Genomic DNA, 25649 nt, shown 5'->3' on the forward strand with positions numbered 1-25649 from the left:
ATTGGCAAAGGATCTCCATGCCTCAAGAAAGCATGTCAGCCTCTATCCAATACCAAAGTGATGCTTTCTGCTTTTTTAATAGAATTGTACATTTTGAATTCTTAAGGTTAAACAGTGAACCGTGTATACTTCCAAGGCGTTTTACAATGGTTATGTGAAAAAATCCGCAAAAAGAGACCCCAGCGTTATGGCAAGCAACTGAACATTCCTTTACCAAGATTATACGCTCACACACTCAACTAAGTTAATTTGTCAACTTTGTGCCAAAAATCAGATGACCGCTCTCCCTCAGCCTCCCCGCTTGCCAGACCTGGCTCCTTGCAATTTTTTCTTCTTTCCAAAATTAAAATCAATGATTAAAGGGCGCCATTTTAAAACTGCTGATGACACTAAGGGAAATTTGTCACAGACCTTAATGGCCCTTTCAAATGAAGCTATTCAGGACTGCTTCGTGAAGTGGAAACATTGCTGGGAAAAGTGTGTGAGTAGGTAGGGGGAGTTACTTTGAAGAGGTCAAGGACCAATAATCTGTCAAATTAATAATAAAGATTTAAAAAAATTAAGTTTTGTTATTTTCTGAACAGACCTAATATGCTAAATGTCATCTATAAATTGTAGTTTTCTTTACAGTTGTGATACTATGTGATTATAAAAATACAAAGTTTTTTCTAAAGAAAATATATAAATATGCATTGAAGACTTTTACTGTGCAACCTAAATAACTATACTAAATAATTAAAAAAAAAAAAAGAAAAAATAATACATACATACATAATATATGAATACAATATAAAAAAAAATCATTACCGAACTGCAGTTAAGCTGTTTCATCATGAGCAAAGGAAAGGATAACAAACAGGAAATACCGATTAAAGAAATGAAAAAAAAAAAAATATATAAATTAAGGATAAAAAATATATATATAAAATTAAAGAATAAAAAATATATATTAGAAAAGTAACTTAACTTAATTTTGCATAAGGAATTATATTTTAGTTAAAAGGATAGCTATTACACTGGCTATTCTGACAGGTAGCTTGACAACAGTTTGGTCATTCTATGAAATCCTTGGATAGAAAACACAGTTTCAAAAACACCCAGACAGATTTACTGTCCCATGAAAAATCAGGCTTTTCTACCTCTATAATGTTGTAGATAGGAGTCAGTCATACCGACTCAGTTTTCGTGAATTTATTCAAGTATGAAGGAATAAAGGATTATGTTAAGGAAGATAGGATCAACATATCAACGCATACAGTGCAGTCACCCCTTACATCAGGCAAGTTATTTTGTGTATGAAACCCGCTAAAGAATAATGATATAGTGTGAGTAAAAACCAAACTAAAATCATGACAAGTCAATTGAAATGACTGGATCTTAAATGCTCACTAAAATTATAATAAACTATAAATTAGAGTAACTATTAGGGTTAGAATAAAAAAAAATAGAAGGAGAATGGAAGACAAACATGCACAAAATACAGAAAATAAAAGACATTCATTATTGATTTAGCTAAACACAAGAATGCATCAGAATAAAGAGATACAATACAAAAATTAAACCAAATCACCAAATAATATCAATATCTACGCTAAAGAATATTAACAATAACAACCACACTATCAGTACAACAAGTAACTAGGTGGGGCATCAACAGCTGCTTGTTTTTCAATTACAGCTGATCACTGCTTTGTTGCTGATTGCTAATATTATAGTGGTTTCTGGAGAGCGCATTTTTGGAATTAAGTTTTTAAATTCTTTTTTGTGTTACTTATGATTAAGAAGTAATTTTTTCTCAGTGTTCTTTGGAAAACATTTGCCATAACAAAATTTAGGGGGAAGGCAACAGAAAAGACACGAGTAATCCAACAAATCTAACATCTTTAACTGTACTCAATTTCTTTTTTCAATCATGATTTTAAAAGTATTGATGAACTCATGTATGTGTCTGTGCCATAGTACTTATTATTCAATAAGTACTTATCATATCAGTCATTATAATTTTTTCAAAGACCAGTATCAAGATATTAAACCATTATTAAACTTAGTCACTTAGCAAATAAAAACAATTATATTTACTATCAGTCTGCGGGGAAACATCACCTAATCATGTGTAACTACAACTTACATTATTCTTATTTAAATCATTCACATAAGTATCAAATTCAGATCTTAGCAAAGTGTCTTCTCTCTTCTCTAGTCATTTCTTATTTCTTCTTCTCATTTCTCAGGTGTCTTTTCTTATTTCATTGTCAATTTCTTTCTCTTCCTCCAAATCATTACAGATATCATGATTATTTTACTTTTTAACAGCGGTTTTTCATCTGCACTTCTGATACTATAAGACAATTACCTAATAAAATAAGTATAAAGATATGACTTACCGAAATTCTGACATCTGATAATTTGTCCATACGGTTACATTCTCCTCTCTTGAATGATATATATACTATCGATTGTAAATAAAGCAGTTTCTGCATTACCACTGCAACTGCTACCATCAGCATTTTATTTTAAGTTAAGATTCACAGTAATTATTAACTTATTGACTTCACTTTTAATTACAAGACCGCATTGAAATAACATTATCTGATCTCTTTTTACAATAACAAATTTCTTCAATTTTTCAGTGTTATATTTTACAAAACATATTGACAAATTTCTTTTTTCTTATAAAGGTAAACTGATTTTCTGTTTGGCTATTCTACTTTTCATTTTTATCCTAACCGGTTCAACCGGCTAAAGGATCAAGGCGATAAAGATGGCAACCATAAAAGAAAATGAAAAGATGATATTTTTTTTATAAACATAAAATTGAATTATTATTAAAGGCAAAATGTTTGTAGATGCATAACACGTCACATAAAATGTGACATGTTATGTAGCACATAACATGCACGATTGAACTGAAATATCTAACTGGTGTTAGTGCTTTAATGATGAATCAGTAGTGTTTACTCTAAGTTAACAGGCAGAATTAAAACAAACAGTTCTTTATTAAAGAAAACAAATATTCAAGATATGTATGCTGTGTAGAATAATCAATATCTGACATCATATTTACAAATTACTCATCCGATTTTTTGTGTTTGTGCAAATAAAGTATATTAAAAACACAAAATAGAACAAATGTATTAGTCGATTACATATAATGGGTTTCCTAACTTTTAAACACAGGAGCTATCATAACACTACTGGAAACTCCAATACCTGATTTTATTTTGTAGTAATTTCTAAACCATTTACAAAGATTTACTTAGTATCAAATTTAAATTACTCTATTTAAATGTAACTGCATCCTATCGCTTTGTTACAGATTCATCTTTAATTTCTAACTTTAACCTTCATTTTATTGTAACTAGATTAAGACTGAGATCTCCCGTTTGATACACTTAATACTTCTTGCCTAACAACCAAATAATCTACTTAATAACTTCCCTACATTCTAACTGATGGTGAAGTCTGATCTTCTTTTTATACTTCTTTTAAAAGGATGTATTTTTGAGAAAGTCTTATTCAGTTAAAGCAAGAATAAATTAAAAAATATTGCCAATAGCATTGCTTATCTACTCCGTCAAATGAGTACACGTATTTATTTATTTTTATTACATGCATTAAACAACTTAGGTGGTTATAACAACTGTCAACATCTGACCGATCCCTGCCCCCCATTATCTCTGCTTTGGGACCTCAAACTACAAGCCTTAATAGCATCGATGCCCCTCATCATACAAAAATTTTAAAATACTTGATCCAGCCAATCATAAGTTATTGATTAAAATAGATGCCAAAACACTTTCATACACAAACACAATTTATCCCGTTTTATATTTCTTGATGTTTTATGATATTTTTAGTTCAAAAACCAAAAAAAATGCAAAGGTGAAAAAATTCACTCCTGTTGTAATAGAATGTGTATGTTAGATTCTGTAACTGAAAATAGCCATTTTCAAGATCACAAGAAGCATTCCATGCTAAAGAATATTAGAAGTGAAGCAGTTTCCAGATTTATTTTTTACAAAGGAAAACATATTATCATGCCAACACTACACATGTCCCCATCTACAAGCGACACTTTCATTCACTCTGACCATCACAGTGATTGGCAGTGCAATGATCATTACTCTCAAAAAAACAACTCTCACTAGTGCAATTTGTTTATTAAATGCTTTATATATTATATTACAGCCATAAAAAAAATTGAATTCTAACATTAATTTGTTAATACTGCACCCTTTATGTTAGAAGGAATGCATTAAATAGTTCACATTTTACCTATTTTTTTAGTTATAGTATACATTACAATTACCAGGAAAGTAAAATGTAATATCTAATTAACCACTAAAAGAGGATGAAAAGTATCCATTATAATATATTTTTTAATTATTAAAAGGAGATCCTTTAAGGATAAAAAAAAAACATATAAATTCTAACAAAAACCGTAAACAGAAATATCTAAATAAGATGGTCTTACACAAAAAAACTTCTATCACTACTTACATCTTCAATGATAGTAACCATTTTTTCAATTTCAGCTCTATAAACCTCATCTGACCTATATTGATTCTCCAGCAGTTTCCAGTTAATAGCTCCACTTAATACACCCTGCGCAAAAGAAAAAAAAGTTAAATATTTAATTAATAAAAATACACCAATAAATAAATAGAATTATAAATTTAAAAATATGATGCCATGTTTACCGATAAAATCATACCTACTAAAATGCTGGTAAAAACAGAACAAGTAGTGCAGTGATAAGGATTTATCATACATAATTTGAATTAATTTTTATACAAATTAATTAATCTCTCTTCATGTTTTTATAATCCAAGACTTTGTATAAAAAGGTTTATTAAATTGCTTATTTATGTATGTTCTATCCATAAATTTTGTAAGTGTAAAATTATTTTTCCCTCCTGAAATTACATCAGATTTAAAAGCAACCTCTTTTCACAGAGTTCTTATATAAAGATTAATTAGAGAATAAAATTAAAAAGGTGCAAAGAAAACTATTTTATACAAACTATCAGAATTATCTGAATTATTAAATGAAAGTTATTTTAAAGACGACTAGGTTTAGTAGATTTGGTAATAGTGGGATGTACGGAAGAAAAAGATTAAAACATAAAACAGATAACTAAAGATGTTTATGATTACATATTTAAAAGATTAGTATAGGGCAAAAAGGAATAGAGAATAGTATTAAGCCAGTCAAACAACTGATGTCGAAAATTAAAATATTGCTTGTTGAACATTTTTATAAACTACAAAGAAAACTTTGCTATGATAATAATACTTTGGATAGAGTGGGAATTACAACTGCCAAGCACTACTCAGCTGCAACGCTGGCTGTTGTGACAGTTCTCAATCAAGTGTATTATTTGTTTAAACATTACAGTTTTTACAAGAAAAAAATTGTATTTAACTAATTCAAAAATGAAGATATCTATGTAATATTTGCTCTGCAGCCAACAGTAAATAGAAAAATTTTTATAACTTCTGCTGTAATACTTCACCAATCTTAATATTTAATTCCTATCATAATCCTTTCAGTAACATTTCATTGCTTCTGTTTATTTATTTTTAAATTGATTTTCTTTCTTAGTAATAAATCACATTTTTGTTTTTGTCAAAATAATGTCATCAATCACTCTGAATAGTTTCTTTTTCTTCTTTAACCCCAAATTTCTTTCCAACCTTATTTTGGTTGTTTTCTATAAAAGTTGAAAACAAATGGGGATACATTACATCTTTACATCACACTTTTCTGAATCAAAACTTTCCTTTTCTATATCTACTCTGTTCACTGCCCCTTGATTTTTGTACAGATTGAAAAGGGTGATTATAAATGAAATATACACTTTCTACAGTTTATTAAAAATGTATTTTTTAAGAATAGAGGTGTAGAGTTACATGATTATATAGAAGAATTTTTTAAGTTTCTATTTATAAATGTTCAATGTGTGCATCATTTGTAATACGACAGATATCAACACGATAGTCAAATTCATCCCAACACATTGCAAGCATATGCCAGTCAATAGTAGCAACAGCATTTGTGATGTGTTGTTTTAGGTCATCAATATAAACAGGAAGAGGCGGTACAAAAACTTTGTCTTTTACATAACCCCAAAAAAAGTATTCACAAGCCATTAAGTCTGGACTATGTAGTGGCCAAAGCTAAACACCATGTTTTCCTCATTTCCATGGCAAATCCATTGTCTGGGAAGGCATTCATCCAGATAATTTCTGACCTGTAAGTGACAATGAGGTGGAGCTCCATCTTGTACAAAAACAAAGTCGTCACTATCTTCCTCAAGTTGAGGCATTAGCCATTCATTTAACATGACCAGATAAATTACTCCGGTTACTGTCAATTTGTGAAAAAAAAACAGCCCATACACCCTTTCATGAGATATAGCGCAAAACACGTTCACTTTAGCGTAATCGCGTACATATTATAACCTTTCTCTTGGGTCTTCTGTACTTCATATTCTTACATTATATCTAATAACTTTTCCACTAATATGAAACACATATTCATCACTGAAAATTAGGCGATGAAAAAGCCATCGTCATTTTCAACATATTCCTACAACTCCACACAAAAATGTTTACGCAAGACTTTACATCAACATTTAAACTTTGTACTAACTGTAATTTAAAAAAGCGTAATTTTCAAATGTTTCTGCAGAATTTTCTACACAGTTGGTTGAGAAATTTGCAATTCTAAACTTGCTGATTTAGTTAATTTGCCCGAGCTATGCTTACACGCATTCCAAACATGATCTATTTAATCTTCTGAAACCGGTCTTCCAGCACTTTTCTTCTTACACAGACAACCTGTGTTATTAAATTGTTTGTTCCAGTCATAGATGAATTTTCACTGCACAACAGTAATAGAGTTTGTTCTGGCTAATTCAAGCACACAAAAAGCTTTTTCTACTGCAGTAACGGCTATCTTGCCAGACTGGTAACATGACACATCAATAAATGACATGAGCAGCAGAGCAGATATACCAACATAAACTTTGAAAAATTCCCTGTCAACCGGTATCATTTATTATATTCACATACACCAGTTTAATTTTTTATAAGCTACCCAAAGTGTGTATTTCATTTGTAATTACCCTGTATAATAAATATTATTTCTCTAAATCTTATCAAATTTTTTCAAAATTTTATTCTACTCTGCAAGAATAATTGATTTCTCTGCATCTCTACACATACCACGTATTCTAAGATGTGTTTTTTTTTTTTACAGTAGAATTGCTCCCTTATACCCATGCCCTATCTGAAATTAAACTTAAACAAAGTAAACTATCCATGAGTTTTTTTTTATACATAAGTTAATGACTAGTCTTAAGCTATTAAAACAAGTTTTATGGATAATTTTAGGATGAAATAAACAGCTGGTAAGCGATTAACAAACAAAAAATAACAATATATTGTCAATTATATGTAGAGGAAGAACAAATTCTCTGACAACATATTATTTGACCCACTGCTATGAGAATACTTTCGTAATATTGTTAATGTTTTTCTGAAGACCCTACAGTTCTTAATAACAAAAGCTAGTTTCATAAATGAAGCAGACATCCCAAATCTGGCTACTGCATCAGATACTGATCTGTAATATGAAAAAGAAACTAACCATTACCTAACAGCAATTTCTTAATGGTACACTTGTATTTTGACTTCTAATACATCTGATGATAGAATCAAAGCGATCAAATGTTCATACTACCAGTAATAAATCAATTTGAAAATTGTAGAAGGCACAGAATGTATATAGAGTGTATCACTGAGTTCTCTCAGGACTTTCACAACTTATTCTACTCGTGAAAATAATGGAAAAAATTAATACAAACATATCACTTAAAATGCTTAGTTTGTGAATTACTGCTAGTGAAAAATTTCACTCAGATTTCAGCAACCCCGTTGGAATGAGGTCGTACTGAAATTTTTTGTACATTTATTAAAGGGAAGAATTAGTGATTTCTTATAGTTTTTAAGTTGAAAAATTGAATAAAATAGGTCCCCGAACCATATTTGCAGTAGTTCTTGAGAGATCTAGAGTGAAAACCAATAAATTAGGTAAAAAACCCTGTTTTTAAGTTCAACATACAATAACTTTGTTAAATGGGTAATAAGCATGTAACTTTTAAACACAACTTACACAGAATTTAATTTTAAAAAAATGGTATAAAATAAATTGAATAAACAGAGAAAGGTTAAAAAATTTGAAATTTTATTAAGAAACAGTATATTACTACTATATTTGTCAGAAAAGTACCTATTTTAACATATAAAAAAAATCAAATTATTTTTTGGTGATGAGAAAAATTTGTAAACACAAAATTTACTGTTAAAAATTGTGGTTAAAAAATTAAAACAACTTAAAATTACAAACAATTGTAAAAATTATTTAGATATTTTTTTTAACTGTGAACTGTGCTGTCATTTGCAAAAGGTTTTCTGTGAATTTTACTTTGAACGAAATTAAAGTTGTCATTTACAATAGAGGAATACGCTGATATGGTATTCATTTTGGATGAGTAATAGTAATACACTACAGCTGCCGCAGTAAAATATGAAATATATTTTCCAAATCACAGAATTCCAGATCCCAAACAATTAGCACAACTTTTCGCAATCTTAAGGATAGTACCAGTAAGGATAGTAAGGATAGTATTATATTCATACCAGCTACGAACAATCTGTCCAACATGACGTTATTGATAAAATTATTATCGATGCAGTTCAGTGCAGTCCAGGCATCAGTACATGATGTCTTTCTAAGCAAATCGAAGTTTCACATTCAATGATTTGGAGGGCACTCAAATTTAAACGTCTTTTCCTTATCGTAAACAGCCTGTTCAACATCTACACCCAGCAGATGGTCCACTTCGCAAATTTTACTTCAGGAGGCGCATGAACAAATTATGCAATGAGCATACATGGGAAGAAGTAAATCCTCATGAAACAATGGAAGGCATTCAACACTGATTTGGTATCAATGTATGATCCGGCCTTCTTCACAATAAGCTGTTTGGACTATTTATATTACCTGGCCACTTAAAAGCTGAGGTCTGCTTGCACTTTCTTCAAGAAGAATTACAAGATGTTCCTCTAGCACAGAGATGCACATTATACTAACAGCAAGCATAATGCCACATCTCTCCACTTCTCCTGTGTCATTTCACTCACTTAAATCATAACTGAGAAATGGATTGGCCATGGAGGTCCACATTCCTGCCCACCAAGATCACCTGATCTAACAAATTTACATTTTTGCATCTGGGAATGGATGAAAAATATTGTTGCAAAACAAAAATACATTCTAATGAGGAATTAACTGTCCACATTATGGATGCAGCTGAACAACTTAAGGATAGTCATGAAGAACTAAAAAGAGTAACAAAAGCAGTACACAAGTGAAATGTGTTGGAAATGGTGGGCTCATTTTTGAACATTTATTAATAGGGCGGTTTGGTAATTAACCTCCACTTGGCTATAAATAAAAAACCTATATAGATAAAACTATTTTATTATGTACAACTTAAAAGTACAGCTTTTAACTATTTTTCAAAATAGTCATCATTTAAATTCAAGCATTTGTTGTAGTGTTTCACTAATTTACAAATAGCTTCATAAAATTCAGCCACCTGTGTAACTAGCCAACCTTTCACGGTTTTTGAAGTTGTCGTCGTCATCAAAGTGCTGCGACTTCAACAGTCTGTGAAACTTACTTTGAAGAAACTTAGGCAAGCTATTCAGAACAAATGTCTACTGACATATGCTGTCATCCGGTATTGTTTTTTCATGACTACATCCTAATGGAGCTCTAAGAACTCACAAACTTCTGAATTAATTCCAATGGAACATTTTTCATCATTCCCCTTATAGCCTGGACTTGGCACCAAGTGATTTTCATCTTTTTACTCACATAAACAAATGGCTTGTATTGCAGCACTTCAATGATAATGACAAACTAAAATGCCATGAAAGGTTGGCTAGGTACTCAGGTGCCTGAATTCTATGAAAGTATTTTAAATTGGTGAAACACTATGACAAATCTTTAATTTAAATGGCAACTATATTAAAAAATAGTTAAAAGCTGTAGTTTAAGGTTGTACATAATAAAATATTTTTATCTATGCAGATTTTTTACAGCCAAATAGAAGTTACTTTCCAAACCGCCCTCATACAAATTGTATGTATAATGCAGTTTGGTCTAGTGTACCGTTTCTAAATTAAATTCAAATTTTGCTAACTTTTCTGTTTTATTCAACTTATCTTCTCTTACATCATTTTATTCGGAATTAAATTCTCTACAAGTTTTTTTTTTTAAATTTTATGTATTTATTACCAATTTAACAGTTATTGTACATCAAACCTGGTTTTTACCCAATTTATTGGGTACCCTCAGATTTCTCAAAAGCTACTACAGATATAGTTCTGGGACTACTTCATTCGATTTTTCAGATCAAAAACAATAAGAAATCACTAATTTTGACCCTTAATTAACATCCTAAAACATTTAGTATGACCTCATTTCACCAGAGTAATTGAAATTAGAGTGAAATTTTTCACTAGCCATAACTCGCAAACAAAGCATTTTAGGACACATGTTTATGTAAACTTTTTTCATTATTTTCATGAGTAGGAAGAACAGGTTATGAAAATCCCAGGAGAACTTCATGATACACTCTTTATAATAAAAGACAATAAAGCAGAGACTTAATTTTAGTTTTCCCAAGAAATAAAACTGATAAAACCTTTCTTCTTATAATGTACCTGTATTAAGTTCATTACACTTTCTTTGTCTCTCTGTTACGTATTATAACCAAATGATTGCAGGCTATCTGATAAAATTCACACATCATTTTCAGAGAATAACAACCCTCAAGAATCTTTGTCTCTCTGTTACGTATTATAACCAAAATGATTGCAGGCTATCTGATAAAATTCACACATCATTTTCAGAGAATAACAACCCTCAAGAATTTTTGTCTCTCTGTTACGTATTATAACCAAAATGATTGCAGGCTATCTGATAAAATTCACACATCATTTTCAGAGAATAACAACCCTCAAGAATAACAAGCATTCTATACTACAGAAAGTGAAGAATGAAATATAGCTTCTTATTCACTTTTACTGACTTCTTCACAGAACGTAACAACACTTCATATCAGTATCCCTAAGTCCAAGATCTAGAGGTGACATTAAGCCTTCCAACTGACATCTTCATACTGTGTGTAACAAGAACTCTTAGTGACCATCACTACCTTCAGAACAGGGAACTATTATATAACAGCCAACGTAAAATGACCCTAGGACATTTTGCATCTACTGTGATTAATCTAAGCTATCAGATCTATAACTCACCTCAGTAAATACACCAGAAGCAGTAGACCATGACAGACATGGTACAAGAACACATGGTTTTGGCCAAGCAGTTGCGGCGAGTGATGCCATCTGTAAAATAAAACCATTTCAAATGAAAAAAACAAAAAAAAACTGAAAAGATTAGATGAGTTTATATAAAGTTAAAATGAAAAAATATTAAAATTAACTAGAAAAGATAAATTAGAATGTTAAATAAAGCAAAAAGAATAAGGTTAGTTGGCTGTACATTAAGACCTTTTATTAAAAAAGAAAAAAGTCAAAACTTCAAGAATGATAAAGTTAATTCAAAGTAGAAAATAATCTGAAAGTAAGGTGTACTTACAAAGATAGTTTATAAGAAAATTTACTGTGGTGAGAGGTACACTAGTTGAGCAGTTTGTTGTCAAAGTCTCAACAGAGACTCAAGAGGAACCATTCTGATCTTCAGATGAATCTCAGAAGGTAGAAAATAAAGCCACCTACATAGCTTCAATATATCTGAACAATTAATATTTTCAACACTTCTGCGACCAAATTTCCATATTCACAATGATGAGTAAGCCAAAATGTATCTAAATCTTTGGATGTGAATTGTAATTGTTACATTTTATCGGCAGACATTTAGATCAGCTGTAATATGACATTTTACAAGGACTTGTAAGAACACACATAGTATTTTAATGTGTGATTTCATTAGTTTTAATGATATTTTTAAATAATTCTGTTTTTCATAACAAATAAATTCTTAATTAAAAATGTAGGCCTATGAATTTTACCAGCTAAAAATAAATAACTTGTAGATATTAAAAAGAAATTATATATAGATAAACCTTAATAAATATAGATAAACAAAACAAATAAAAAGATAAGTCTTTCCTATGAACTTTGAAATAAGTAAATGACAGGCGTTTCCCAAAAGTGTTACATAATTTACTGACAATCTTATGTAATAGTGATTACATTACATAAAAAAAGTTTAATCTTTAAATTAAAAACTTTTGAAATATTTTAGTTATTTAAAAATGTTATGTATAATAAAATACTTACATGACCTCCCATTGATAAACCAGTCACACCCAAAGGTCCACAACCTAACTGTTCTAACCAATGGAATAAAACAAGGCATTCCATTATTAAACAGCCGCCCATTACAAATATATCAGATACATTGTGAAGAACAGATCGTCTGTTAAAAAAAAAAAATGCTTAATATTCAAAATACAAAATAAAATTTTAATTTAAAAATATAATTTTTAAACTACTACACATTCAAAATGTAAAAATTAAAATTAATTTTTTTCATTACTGTAATCTAAAATACTAATCAAACTCAAAATTTTTTTTTTCATTAAGTAAAATTTTAATATAAAAATATAATCGTCTCCTATAATAAGAATCATTACTCTCAAAAAATCCTTTTAAAAACCCACAGGAGGAGTACAGGGTAAATTCTCATTAAAAATGTAATGCAACCTGTTTCCACAAGTGAGTTTTTGTGAGAAATGTTTTACAATCAGACTGAAAATGAAAGTTGTTAGAAAATCAAGGAAAATTCAAATGACTATGTTTACCAAGTCATTAAATAATTTTAATGTGATATGTGAAAATGTCAATTCTTCGCATCAAGAAAAAGTTAACAATCTACAGCTTTTGGAAGAAAGGATGACAGAACTAGAAGCAGTTAACCTACCTAAATTTTTGTAATTTTCTATTGGAATCTGATGCATCAGAAGAAGACTTTATTAGTGGAATGGAAACGCATGACATATACAAATTAAATTTTTGATGGCAAAATCTAGTTTCCATTTTCAGGAACAATCAAAGTCAAGAAGGAAATGTAGTAACAAATGTTCCAATAATTCAGTCTGAAAAACTATTTAAGAAACCGATCTTAGAATGGCAGTGTTCGATTTTGGTTAGATTTTTGGTCTCACTTTAAGTAAATGTATGAGAATATTGAAATTACCAAGGAAGACCAAGGAACTCGGTTATTTGAAACATGCGATGAAGAATTCAAAGGCGGAAACAGTAGTTGGAGGTTATCTAACGACAGCGGAAAATTATAACAAAGCTTTCAAAAGTTTTAGGAGTTGTTTTGGTTGTAAGGATCTTCTTGAATTTTACACTCGTGAACTTCTTGTACTAGTGTTGCAAAATGCTACTGTTCCAAAAGAGAGAAGGATAAGTATTTCTAATATTTATGATAAAATTTCTGTCTATGTACGTGCTCTTGAGACTCTTGGTGTAACAACTAATAATTGCACCGCCATGTTATATCAATTAGTAGAGTCATCGCTTCCTGAAGAAATCTTGAGAACATGACAGCAGTCTTCCTTATGTGCCGAGGTTTCTATTGATGGAGAACAATCCAACAGACTAACAAAAGTTAAATTAGAATTTCTGAAATCCAAAGTTGAAAATGAAGAGAGAATTGATATGCCGATTAAAAGTTTCAACATACAACTAGATACAAAAAAATGTGACAAACCAAGAGAATTAAAAGAGAGACGCTTTACTCCAAAAGATGTTCCTACAGCCAATGTTCTTCTTACCAACAAGGGAAAAAAGAAAGTTTGCATTTTTTGTTCAGGCGAACATGAAAATGATTCCTGTGAGAAAGCTAAGAAAATGACTATTAAGGAAACAAAGGGTAAGATAAAAAATAATAACTGTTGTTTGAAATGCTAAAGACGTGGTCATCGTTCCAAAGATTGCAAAGTAAAAATAATTTTTAGATGGTGCAACCGTCATTTAACACTTATGCTGGTCTTTGCATAATAATAATAATTTATCAAGTAATTCAAATATTGATACAATTGATAAGGTTTCTGATGTATTCAGGAAACAAAACTTAACTAATTTTTGTAATTTGCCACAAGTGTATTTTACAAACTTTACGCATTTTTTTGTATTCTGATAATTGTGAAAAAGTCATATAAGCAGTTATTGATTCTGGATCGCAAAGATATTATATAGGTTCAAAAATCGCTAAAGATTTAGGTTATATACCAATCCATGAAAAATAAATTGTACATTCACTTTTTGGTGGAGTTAGTATTGAAAATAAGATTCACAACATTTATTTAGCTCATGTAAAAAATCTTGAAGGAGATTATGCATGTAATTCTCAGGTTATGGATCAAGATTTTATTTGCAGTGATGTACCTATTGTTAAGAAGGCTAATTGGTTAAATGAATTAAAAGGTAAAAATATTAATTTTTTGATTTCAATAATGGTTTTGATAATTACAATGAAAGCACTGACATGCTTATTGGAGCTGATATTGCTGAGAAACTTACGACAGGTAAAAATTTTACTAAAAACTAAAATAGTAAAAAAAATCATGATTTTTTATGATTTTTATGGTATGTTGAGGTTAAACTAAGTTTTTCTACATAGGTAGTGCTGTTTTTGGTCTAAAATGTAGTCCATCTCTGTTAGCAGCAGTGTTAGTATATCAGTTTTCAAGTTTATTATTAGAAACTACAGATAATTTTTCAAGCTGTTGATCGGAAAAACTCTTAAAAAATTACAAAGTTCTTTTTATGTAGATATCTGGGCTACAAGTATTCAATTTTTACCAGAATTAGAATCTTTTATAGTAAAAGCTAAACAAATTATGGCTACAGGTAGTTTCGATTTAAGAGGGTGGAAATATACTTTGGATTCTTCTGAAAAAGAAAATACTCTTGTGTTAGGATCCTGCCTTAATAGAAGATTCTTACCTAAAAATTATAACTAAGCAAGTTATTCCTTCTGTAGCACATATGTTTTTTGATCCTATTGGTTTTACATGCCCACAACTATTTTACCTATGTTATTATTGAAAAAACGTTGGAAACTTAAAATTGATTGGGATGCACCAGTGAATGAAGAAATTAATACTGAATTTAGAAATTGGTATAATAAATTACATTACTTAAAGGATATAAGATTCCTAGAAAATTCAGTTATGGTAATTATTCTTTGCACACTTTCTGTGATGCAAGTAAATTAGCTTACGCAACTGTTACCTTTTTACGTGTAGGAAGAATCGAAGGTGTTGAATTGCATATTTTAGGTGCTAAAACTAGAGCAGCTCTGGAAAATTCTTCAATACCATGTCTCGTACTTTTAGTAGCTTCTATTGGTAGTCTATTAACAAATGAAATTATAGTGGCTTTGAATTATCAAGACATACCAGTTTTCTACTGGTCAAATGCAACCACCGTATTAGCTTGGTTAAATTGTGATATGCAGTGAGGGAATTTTGTATGGAATCGTATACGTGAAATTCGAAAATTAACGTCTTCAAGAACATGGAAATATGTACCAGGAAAATTAAATCTGGCTGACCTTCCATCTAGAGGTTGCAACACGAAAGAATTATTTAATTCTAAATGGTGGGAAGGTCCTGATTAGCTTTGTGATAGTGAAGATGAACGGCCAATTTATAAATATTGTATTGATGAATATGAGGTAAAATCAGCTCAAATTTCTATGATTGGTACAAGTAGAGTAGATTTTAACATTGCAGAAAAATTTTCTGAAACTGATTAGATTTTTCACAATAATGATAAGGTTTAAAAATTTCAAATTAAATATTGAAAATTGTAAGAGTAATTGGTTAAGTATAAAGAAATTCATAAAACACAATTAAAATATTTGAAATGAAATATTTGCAAGGAATAATGTTTTTATCTAAAAATGATCCTAATTTATCTACTGTTCAAACTTTAAAGATAATTATGGATTATTAAAAAGATTAAAAACTAAAATTTTGGAAAGAGATGAAAGTTTTTACTTTTTATGTCCAATTACTTTGGACTGTAAACATGTAAATGAAACTTTCATGTCAAACTCATGAAAATATGTGTCATGCAAGGGGTTCAAATTGTTATGTGTCAGTTACATGAAAAATTTTGAATTTTTTCTATGAATTGTTAAATCAGTAATTAATAAATGTGTAGTATGTAAACGATTCAATGCAAAAAGTATAGAAACCGATCCAGCTCCATTGCCGGTTCATTGAGTATAAGATGCGTCTATTTTTGATGTTACTGGAATTGATTTTGCTGGTCCAGTATTTTTACATAGAGGGCAAAAGGGTTGGATATGTTTATTCATCTGTGCAATATATTGAGTAGTTCACTGTCAACTGATGAGTTTTTGGGATGCGTACGTCAGTTTATATCAACAAAACGTGGTAAACCAAGAATTGTATGTAGCGATAATGGCACAAATTTTGTAGGTGCTGACAATGCTTTTGGAAAATTTAACTGAGATATGATATCCAAACACAGTTCTGTTAAACTAACTGACTGGCATTTTAACCCACCTTCTGCGGTGTGGTGGGGAGGATGGTGGGAGCAAATAATAATACTTAAAGATTTAGTTAGAAAAACTCCTAGGAACAGCATGTGTAACTTACGAGGAAATGACCACAATATTATGTGATGTAGAATATGTTTTAAACTCACATCTGCTAACTTATCTATCAGAAGATACAAATGATTACAAGGCTTTGACATCTATCATGTTTTTACATGATCTCAAAGAATCAGATACTACCTACCGATTTAGCTATACTTAATAAAATTGATTTGAATAAACAACATGAAAGAAGACAACTGATTATAACCCATTTAAGTAAAATATTTAAAAAAGAATACCTAAGCCGATTAGTATTAAAAAGAAACAGAAAGGAGAATAGAGAATTGTATGTAGGTGACCATTGTTCTAATTGGTGATGATAACTATAAAAGAATTGATTGGCCATTGGCTTGAATTGAACTTATTAAAGGTCGAGATGAACAAATTGAGTAGCTATTTTAGAAACTAAAAATGGAAAACTAAGGTGAGCTATTCAAAATATTTATCCTCTAGAAATTCACAAAAATGATAATATTATTGATTTGCAAGAGAAAGCAAGCAAAAACAAGTTTAAAAAAAGAAAACGAAATTGATGTTATTAAATTAAATAAGCCTGTAAAACAAGTAGATCATACTGTTAATAATTGTGATGAAAATAACATCGAAAATGCTGTAAAAACTCGCAGTGGTCGAATAATTAAAAAACCAGTTTCATTATTGAATTTTGTACTTTGTTTTTTTTTTGAATTCATATCTTTTTGATATAATTTTCTATTAATATACTAAAATTTATGTTGAGTCAAAGACTCAAGGTGGGAGTATGTTAGAAATAGTGCGACAACTGTTAGAAATAGTATTATTTGTAATTTTAAATGATTAAGTTGTCATATGTCAGTTGCTTAATAACTAATAAATAAATAATGATATATCAGTGAAGATGTGTTTTAAAATTAAGTAAAGAGACAAATAATGTTGCAGCAATGAGTTTGTTATTGTGAAATAATTCAAGTCTATGAATTTTATAATAAAGTTCTAATTATTTAGCTATGATTTTTCTCAGTTTGATTTATAATCACATTTTTAATTTCTCGCACAATATTTTTACCAGTTTTAACACAAACAGAATACTTTTTCATTCTGTTGACTTAAATTTGTTCTGACATTTTTTTAAATGTTTTAAATTTTATTAAACAATATTTATAAAATAAAATTTAAAAAGCTAAAATTGTGTAAATGCAAACAAAGAATTTATTAAAATAAAAAATATTACTGAATATGGGCTTGGACCCGAAAACATTTTGATGAATATGAAAAAGTAAGAGTACTAATTCTGGTAAGAGTATTCTCTAATTCTTTACTTTGCAGAGCTTGAAAAAAATTATTTTATTATATATTATATATAGTTATTTAATGTACAGAGGAAAAAAATGGACTATAAAAAATTTAATCAGCCAGTTTTCCAACTACTGCCGGATCTAGATGTGTGTATGAAGTGGCAAATGTTATTACTGCTACCGGCTTACCAGGCCTGATGTAGCTGCAATGTAAATGTACCGATAAACATTCAGTCTGGAATTTATAAATATATAAATAAAATTCTAACTCATGAAATGTAAATTGCAATATTAAATAATTTATTAAAATTTATATAATTAGTCATTGCCTGACCAAAGTAAGATAATTTTAAAAATTTGACAATGTCAAACAAACAGCAAATTTTAATAGCTAACAGGATGGGTGAATGACTGTATCTACTGCTATCGTGCAGCACAAAGTTTTTAAAAAATGAAAATATTAGACAATGAAATTTTGCAAATACTATGTACATAGTTTGGTGATGAGACTACCAAAAACACAAACAGTTATGTAGCAGAAACTTTTCTCTGGAAAAAACTATTAACTAACTATTAATTAACTATTCAAAATGAGTTACTATTTCAAAAAATTTCTACTATGGGCTTCTCAATTTTACGTGATGGTCAGAAGCGAAATTGAAATTTGTAAGAGATATTTAGTCAGGTATGAAGCATAAGGACAATTTTTTAAAGTGCTATCTTACTTGTATTAAGACAAGGGTGCACTTGAAATGAACTTATATCCTTGAAATGAAGCAGTTGAGTGTGGAATGAGTTTAAAAAATGAAGCAGCTCTTCTACTAAATGCACAAACAACAATTCAGGAAAGTAGATTCTTGCCAGTGTTTTTTAAGATTACAGAGGTGTTGGCTTTCTCCATGACTGAAGAACAATTAATCTTGCATATAACTTCAAACTACTGGACAAGGTTAAAGAAATTTATTGGCCCAAAAGACATGATGTACTGATCAGCAGTGTTCTTCATAATAACCTATACCCCAAATTGCTGCCAGACCTCAAGAAAATTGCTAACACTTCACTAAGCCACTGTTGAACAACCTCCTTGCAGCCTTGATTTGTCACAAATTGGTTTCCACTTATCTGACTGCAAGGAAGCATTTTGGGGGAGCAGTTTTTTCTGATGGAGTTTTTTCATTATTTAGTAATAATAAAATTTTTTAAATAGTTCAACAAGGAATTTAAATTTACATTACTATTGATATTAGCCTCAGCAATGGCAATATTGCTTATAGATTAAAGTAGCAACATGTATTACACGAAGAAGTAATATTCATACAGTTTCTTGTAAAATTACAAGCGCGCGCACACACACACAGTGGGTCAAAATTATGGAAACTCCTCAACAATTTTAAAACCGTTCCATCTAGAATTTTCAATCCCTTCCTGTGGGGTGGCTCAGGGGGTTATAACTCAAGTATTTTAGATGTTAACACCCTTTATGCAATACCTCAATTTAAAGGTCTCTTTAAAACAAGAAAAATGGTATAGATAAAGATTAATATGGTATATTAATGGTATAGATAAAGTTATATTAATAATTTAAGGAACTGTTATGACAAATAAATACATTTACAAAAATTTGATTAAATGGATATTATTGAATAAATTTGGTAAAAAAAAAATGATTAAGGTTAACATCTGCTTATTTACTTACACTTAATTTTAATATATGTTCAAAATGTCCTCCCTTCTGTTATTTTACAGTGTTCCAGTTGATTGTAAAAGGATGACTCTGCATTATTCAATGATTCACTAGTGATATTTTGTGTTGATTTTCAAATTCTATTTTGTAAATCAATGATATGTTGGGGCTTATTATGGTAAAAATACTCTGTAAGCGGCCTCCATAGAAAGTAATCCAATGGTGACAAGTCAGGTGATCTTGCTAGCTACTCTATTTGACTCCTTCAGCCAAGCCATCTTCTAGGAAAAAATGCATTTAAAGTTTCACATACCTGAAGACCTAAATGAGGCGACTTGCTGAAACCAAATGTTTTGGAATTTGTGGCCAACAACGTTTTGAATGTATGGAACGATGTGGCCGAGAAGCAAAGCCTTATATTTCACTGCATTTAAATTCCCCACAATAAATATAAGCCCTATCAATCATCTACCAACAATAGGCAACCATACATTTACTTAGACTGGATAATATGTATGTGGCTGACGTTACCAGTGTGGATTAATATTAGTCTCGTATCAGTTATGGTGGATTTATATTACCATTTAAAAAAAATGTGGTTTCATCACTAAAAACTATGTTGTTAAATAAGTTAGGATCTGCACAAATATTTTTTTTTTTTTTGTGGGCGAAAAACGCCTGGGCGTTATCATCGCCCGGTAGTTATTAGTAAAAGAGTAAAATAACTAATAAAAATTAAATAAAATAAGCCAAGAAGGCAAAGTAAAACTCAAAACTAATACCACAGACAAAGTTGATAAAATATAAAAGTTAAAATAATAGATTAAAGAAAGATTATATAAAACTTACCTAACTCCGATGGGAGTTAGCACAAATATTGTTCATCATAATTTCGCAGAACTCAAGTCTTTGATCGTAACCATCTTCATTAACTTCTTGCACCAGACGAATTTTGAAGGGTTTGAAATTTTCACTTTTTATGTCCAAATCGCTGAACTTTGCTAATGTTATGTTCTCGTACTGTTCGAATCAAGGAATGAGGATTCTCAATAAATTCTTGCATAATCTCTAACTATTTATCATTTATTGCAGATTTAGGCCACCCTGGTTTTCCCCTATTACTAATGCTCCTTGTTTCTTCAAATCCTTTGATGGTTTTTCACATTGTACCTTTTGAAATAGGGTTACGGATATTAAATATTGCATTGAACAACTCACAAACTTCATTATATGACTTAACTCTATCACCAAAGCCTGTAATCATTAAAAGTGTGATGCTCTCCTGTTCACTGTGTCATGTTAATAACAATGCATGTAGCACAGAATTAATTCAATAAAAAAACAATTACAAAAAATATAAATAATAAAAGTGGCTTACAAATGTGGTAAAGGTAGACAAAATCAATAATCCAACTGATCACAAAAAATTATCATAAACTAAATAACTCAGTTTCTCATAAGAAACTTGAGTATAGTAATGAAACACTAAATGGAATTACACAACAATTCCATTGTAGGAATTGTGACAACAATTACACAACAATGAAGTAAGCTGCATTTTTACAACAATGATAAGAGACTATCAAAGATCAGCTGATCAACATGATTAGGTGATAATATTCTAAAATAGATTTTAATTAATTTAGATTAAAATTTAATTTAATTCAGTTTAATTTCTTTTTATTTAATTTTATTATTTGAATTTACTAAATTTAGTAATTTTCAGAATTGGGTGCCAATTGGGTACAACATCGCACTGTTTTATTTATACCATTTTTCTTGCCTTAAGAGACCTTTAAAATAACGTATGATACAAAAGGTGTTACCATTTAAAATATTTGAGTTACAACCCCTGTGCCACCCCACAAGACAAGGTTGAAATTCTATTTCTTATCAAAAGGTAAAGTAGTTGACCGATATCTTACCTTGAAAGTTACGCTATTCTTCTATCTGGAACGGTTTTAAAGTTGTTGAGGGGTCTCCATACTTCTGACTCACTTTGTATGTACATACAGTTTATTAATAATAAATAAATAAATATATATATATATATATATATATATATATATATATATATATATATATATATATGCTATTATATAAATAACTCACACTTGATCTTTCGGTTTTCTACTGCCGTAGAATGGATTCTCTAAAATTACAGCCCCAATACCAGCTTCTTTTAATAATGGTTTGGCAACAAAAGTTCTTCTTCTCCAGAAATGCTAAAAAATAAAAATAAAAAATTGATTATACCGACTAAAAAATTTGGCACATGACATACAAATGTTCTAATATTAAATTATAGTTTCGTAAAGGGCAATATGGTTGACAGCATTTATAGCTAACTGATTTGTATCTGATTAACAACATAACATTTTGGTTAACAAATGAATATTAAACAAAATAAAAACTATTTCAAAAACATTTCTGCACCAATATTAGTATCTGATAGATCAGATCTCACAAACATTAAGAAAAGAAACCAGATTTGTTAGTACCATTAAATCCAAGTTAGATAATAGTAATGCTGACTGTTCACAGAATTCTATGACACTTTAAATAATGAAAAAAAAACCAATTACTCTCACAAAACGACAAACTGACATTTAGAAGCTGTTTAATTTAAAAAATAGAAGCTGTTTAATTTTTAAAAAAATTCAGTTATGTTAATTCAGTTAATTTTAATGCCACATGAATTTAGCAATTACTTAATCAGTGATGGTTGCTAAGTACAGGTAACAGGTATCATATAACTATCAATTTGCTTTAGTGGGTGTAGAAATAACTTGAGGATTATGCCAATAACTAAATTTAATAACCACATGTACAGAATGTATCACAAAGTTCTGGTACTTTCATAACCTATTCTACTTATGAAAATAAAGGAAAATGTTCATTTAAACATATGTCCTAAAATGCTCAGTTTGTGAGTTATGGCTAGTGAAGATTTCACTAGTATTTCAACTATCCCAATGAAATACTGGAACTAGTGAGACTGGAACCTTTTCAAAAGATGGCTCAGGAAATGCTGCCACTCCCACCTAACAGTCCTAATCTCACATCATATTTTTTGTTGTTTGGTCCTATGAATGAATTTTTGTGGCACCAAGTTTGACAACAATGAGCAGGTCAAGAATGGCTCACACACTGAGGTGAAGAATTCTTTGTTACTGGGATAAGAAAGCTCACAGAAAGATAGGACAAATGCTTAAATGTAGCAAGGGGATTATGTTGAAAAGTAGCATTAGTTTCATTGTGATTGATAAATAATTTTTCTGCAGCATGGTCTCTTTAATTATTATTGAATCCCCTCATACATGGTCGGATCTTTAAATCATATACTGAATTTATTAATGAATCCCTAATAGCTTATCGTTATTCTGTTATTACACATCATCTGAAGTGATTCAACCATCACTTAACTGCTATATAAGAAAATATGTATCCTGTGATTTGCTATGTCATATCTCATTAAAACAATAAACTTTAATTGTATACATATTTATTTAAAAGAAATGACAATTGTGATATCAAAATTAGATAAACAGATATATACATACAACAATTAAAAAAAATAATTAATAGACCAAACTATTTTATTAAGTAAAGTATAAATTACATAGTTAACTTACATGATCACCAGTTCCAGCTAAATGAATGCATACAGGTTTGTAATCTTCTGAAGACCATTTCTTAGGGAATACTGCTTGAAAATGAGCCATTTCTGCTTCTTTAGGTAATAAACCAGGTAAATGTTGTATAAATGGTGTACGGAAATGGCCTTCCATTACACGACAATCTGATAGCATTTCATCCTGATAAAAAAATAGAAAAAACAATATTATTGATATGGACTTACAATGATGATCATTTTTTTCTCCTCAAGTTTTAAGTAAATTAATACTCAGCATTTATAATGTATAGAAGATGAGTATATATAATATTAAATATTTTTAAATTAAACGATTATATTATTTGTTATACATTTCAGTATAGACAAATTCATTCATATATTGTAGATCAGTGTTGTGATAGGTCTTCACCTACATTAATCATTCCAACAAATAAAACACAAAAACTCTTCCTAGTTTTTACAAAACTTGAAAAAGTAAAATACAAAGAACAATGATACAATAATACACAAACATTCTGAAGACACATTACAATGCATTCATAAACATGCAACCCAAACAAATGCAGATACTAAACTTTTAAGTTTGTTGCTGGTGAGGCAGATAATTTACTGCAATTAAACTAGGTAAGGTAAGGTTATAAATGCTTTCAGATGAGACATACGAGGTGTGATAAAAAAATATGGTGAATAATTTTTTATTAAAAAACGTAATAAGGTTACATAGAATTCGATTTAATCTCCTTCAAAGTACTGTCCTTGGCTAGCAATGCACTTATCCCAACGTTGACTACATGACTGGAGGCATTTCTGGAAGGCATCTTTTGGAAGGACTTTCAGCTGCTCTGTCGTGCCCTCTTAATGTCAGCAATGGTGTCAAAACGTTTTCCTTTATGCAGTTTTAATTTTTGGGAAGAGCCAAAAGTCACATGGTGCTAAATCTGGTGAGTATGGTGGATGTGGACAGACAGGAACACTTTTTTCAGCCAAAAACTCGCGAATGAGAAGCGAGGTGTGACACGGCGCATTGTCGTGGTGAAGAAGGAAGCCATTGATGCATTTTTCTGGTCGTTTTCTTCGTACGTCGTTTCGCTTTGAACAGATCCGTACGAGATGTTAAGGTCTTCCGATAGCTCTCGAATAGTCTGTTTGAACGAACCATTGTTTCCACTTTTTGCACATTTTCAACTGTTTTTGAGGTTACTGAACGTCCCGCACACTGCTCGTCTTCAACAGACTCATTTCTGTTTTTAAATCGGTCATACCACTTGTACACAGTCTTCAAAGTTACCACATTATCGCCGTACACCGATTCTAACATTTCGTGAGCTTCTTTGGCACTCTTTTGCAACTTAAAACAAAACTTAATGTTAATGCGTTGTTCAAAATCCATGTTGCGTGACAGACACGATAAACACAACCTCACTCTAGCGGCTCGAATGTGTTACAACTTGTCCCTGCCTGTCTCAGTTGATCACGCTACTGGACAAATTACAGCATATGGATGTAGCGTCGGCAGTTGCCGCTATAAAAATTCATTCACCGTATTTTTTGATTACACCTCGTACAGCCAATAGCTGTAAGGGCGAGGACAGGTCATGTGCCTGCTTCAATTGCGGGGCTGAATGAAATAGTTATTGATTGTAGAGAGGTGCTGAGGTGCTTGACCTGTGGTATGGAAGGACACTGAATGTGTTCGACTACATGACCTAGAGGGGCAGACAAGGAGAAAACTAAAGTCAGGGGAGGACTGGCCAAACTACGGCTCTGAAATGAAGATAATACAGACAAATATGAATAATGCTGCTTTGGTCCACAATTTTCTGACTGAGTACTCCTCTGAGATGGGTGCAGAGACTGTGCTGGTCTTCGACCCATACGTTACCCATTCCTGAACAAGATGGCTGATGTTGGGTAATGGAGGCTCTGCCATCTCGCTATGTAAGCGTACACCTGCCTGAGATATAAATTTGGGTAGGAGCTTTGTTAGGGTGAAGATCATAGGTATTTATTTATACTCACGTTACATATCGCCCAACACAGTGGTGGAGAGATTTGAGAAAATATTGGACTCCATTGCGGATGATCTACCGATGCATCTCCTTGCATTTCTGGCAATTTTAATTCATGGTCCACGGATTGGGGATCTATTAGGATAGACATATATGGGAGGCTACTTATGGGGGCAGCAGCAGCAATGGACCTTGTTTGTTTCAATGAGGGTGATACCGGGTCTATAGTAAACATAAC

General features: G+C 30.5%; 1 protein-coding gene across 3 annotated transcripts in view; it reads right to left on the reverse strand.

Annotated features, from left to right (window-relative positions):
* The window catches only part of LOC142332414 (protein ABHD18), a 69037-nt gene that overhangs the window by 38267 nt on the left and 5121 nt on the right, over positions 1 to 25649 (reverse strand). For all 3 annotated transcript variants that reach the window (XR_012758301.1, XM_075378855.1, XM_075378854.1), the window contains exons 3-7: positions 23401 to 23583; positions 21878 to 21990; positions 12442 to 12580; positions 11395 to 11484; positions 4501 to 4605 (exon numbers count right to left, since the gene is read on the reverse strand). Coding sequence is in view for 2 of the 3 variants with exons in the window: in XM_075378855.1 (XP_075234970.1) it covers positions 4501 to 4605; positions 11395 to 11484; positions 12442 to 12580; positions 21878 to 21990; positions 23401 to 23583 (630 nt within the window). In the remaining variant the exon portion in view is untranslated. The remainder of the gene's footprint in view (positions 1 to 4500; positions 4606 to 11394; positions 11485 to 12441; positions 12581 to 21877; positions 21991 to 23400; positions 23584 to 25649) is intronic.

Source organism: Lycorma delicatula, chromosome 11 (genome assembly GCF_047948215.1).
Source record: "Lycorma delicatula isolate Av1 chromosome 11, ASM4794821v1, whole genome shotgun sequence".
NCBI classification, from domain to species: Eukaryota; Metazoa; Arthropoda; class Insecta; order Hemiptera; family Fulgoridae; genus Lycorma; species Lycorma delicatula.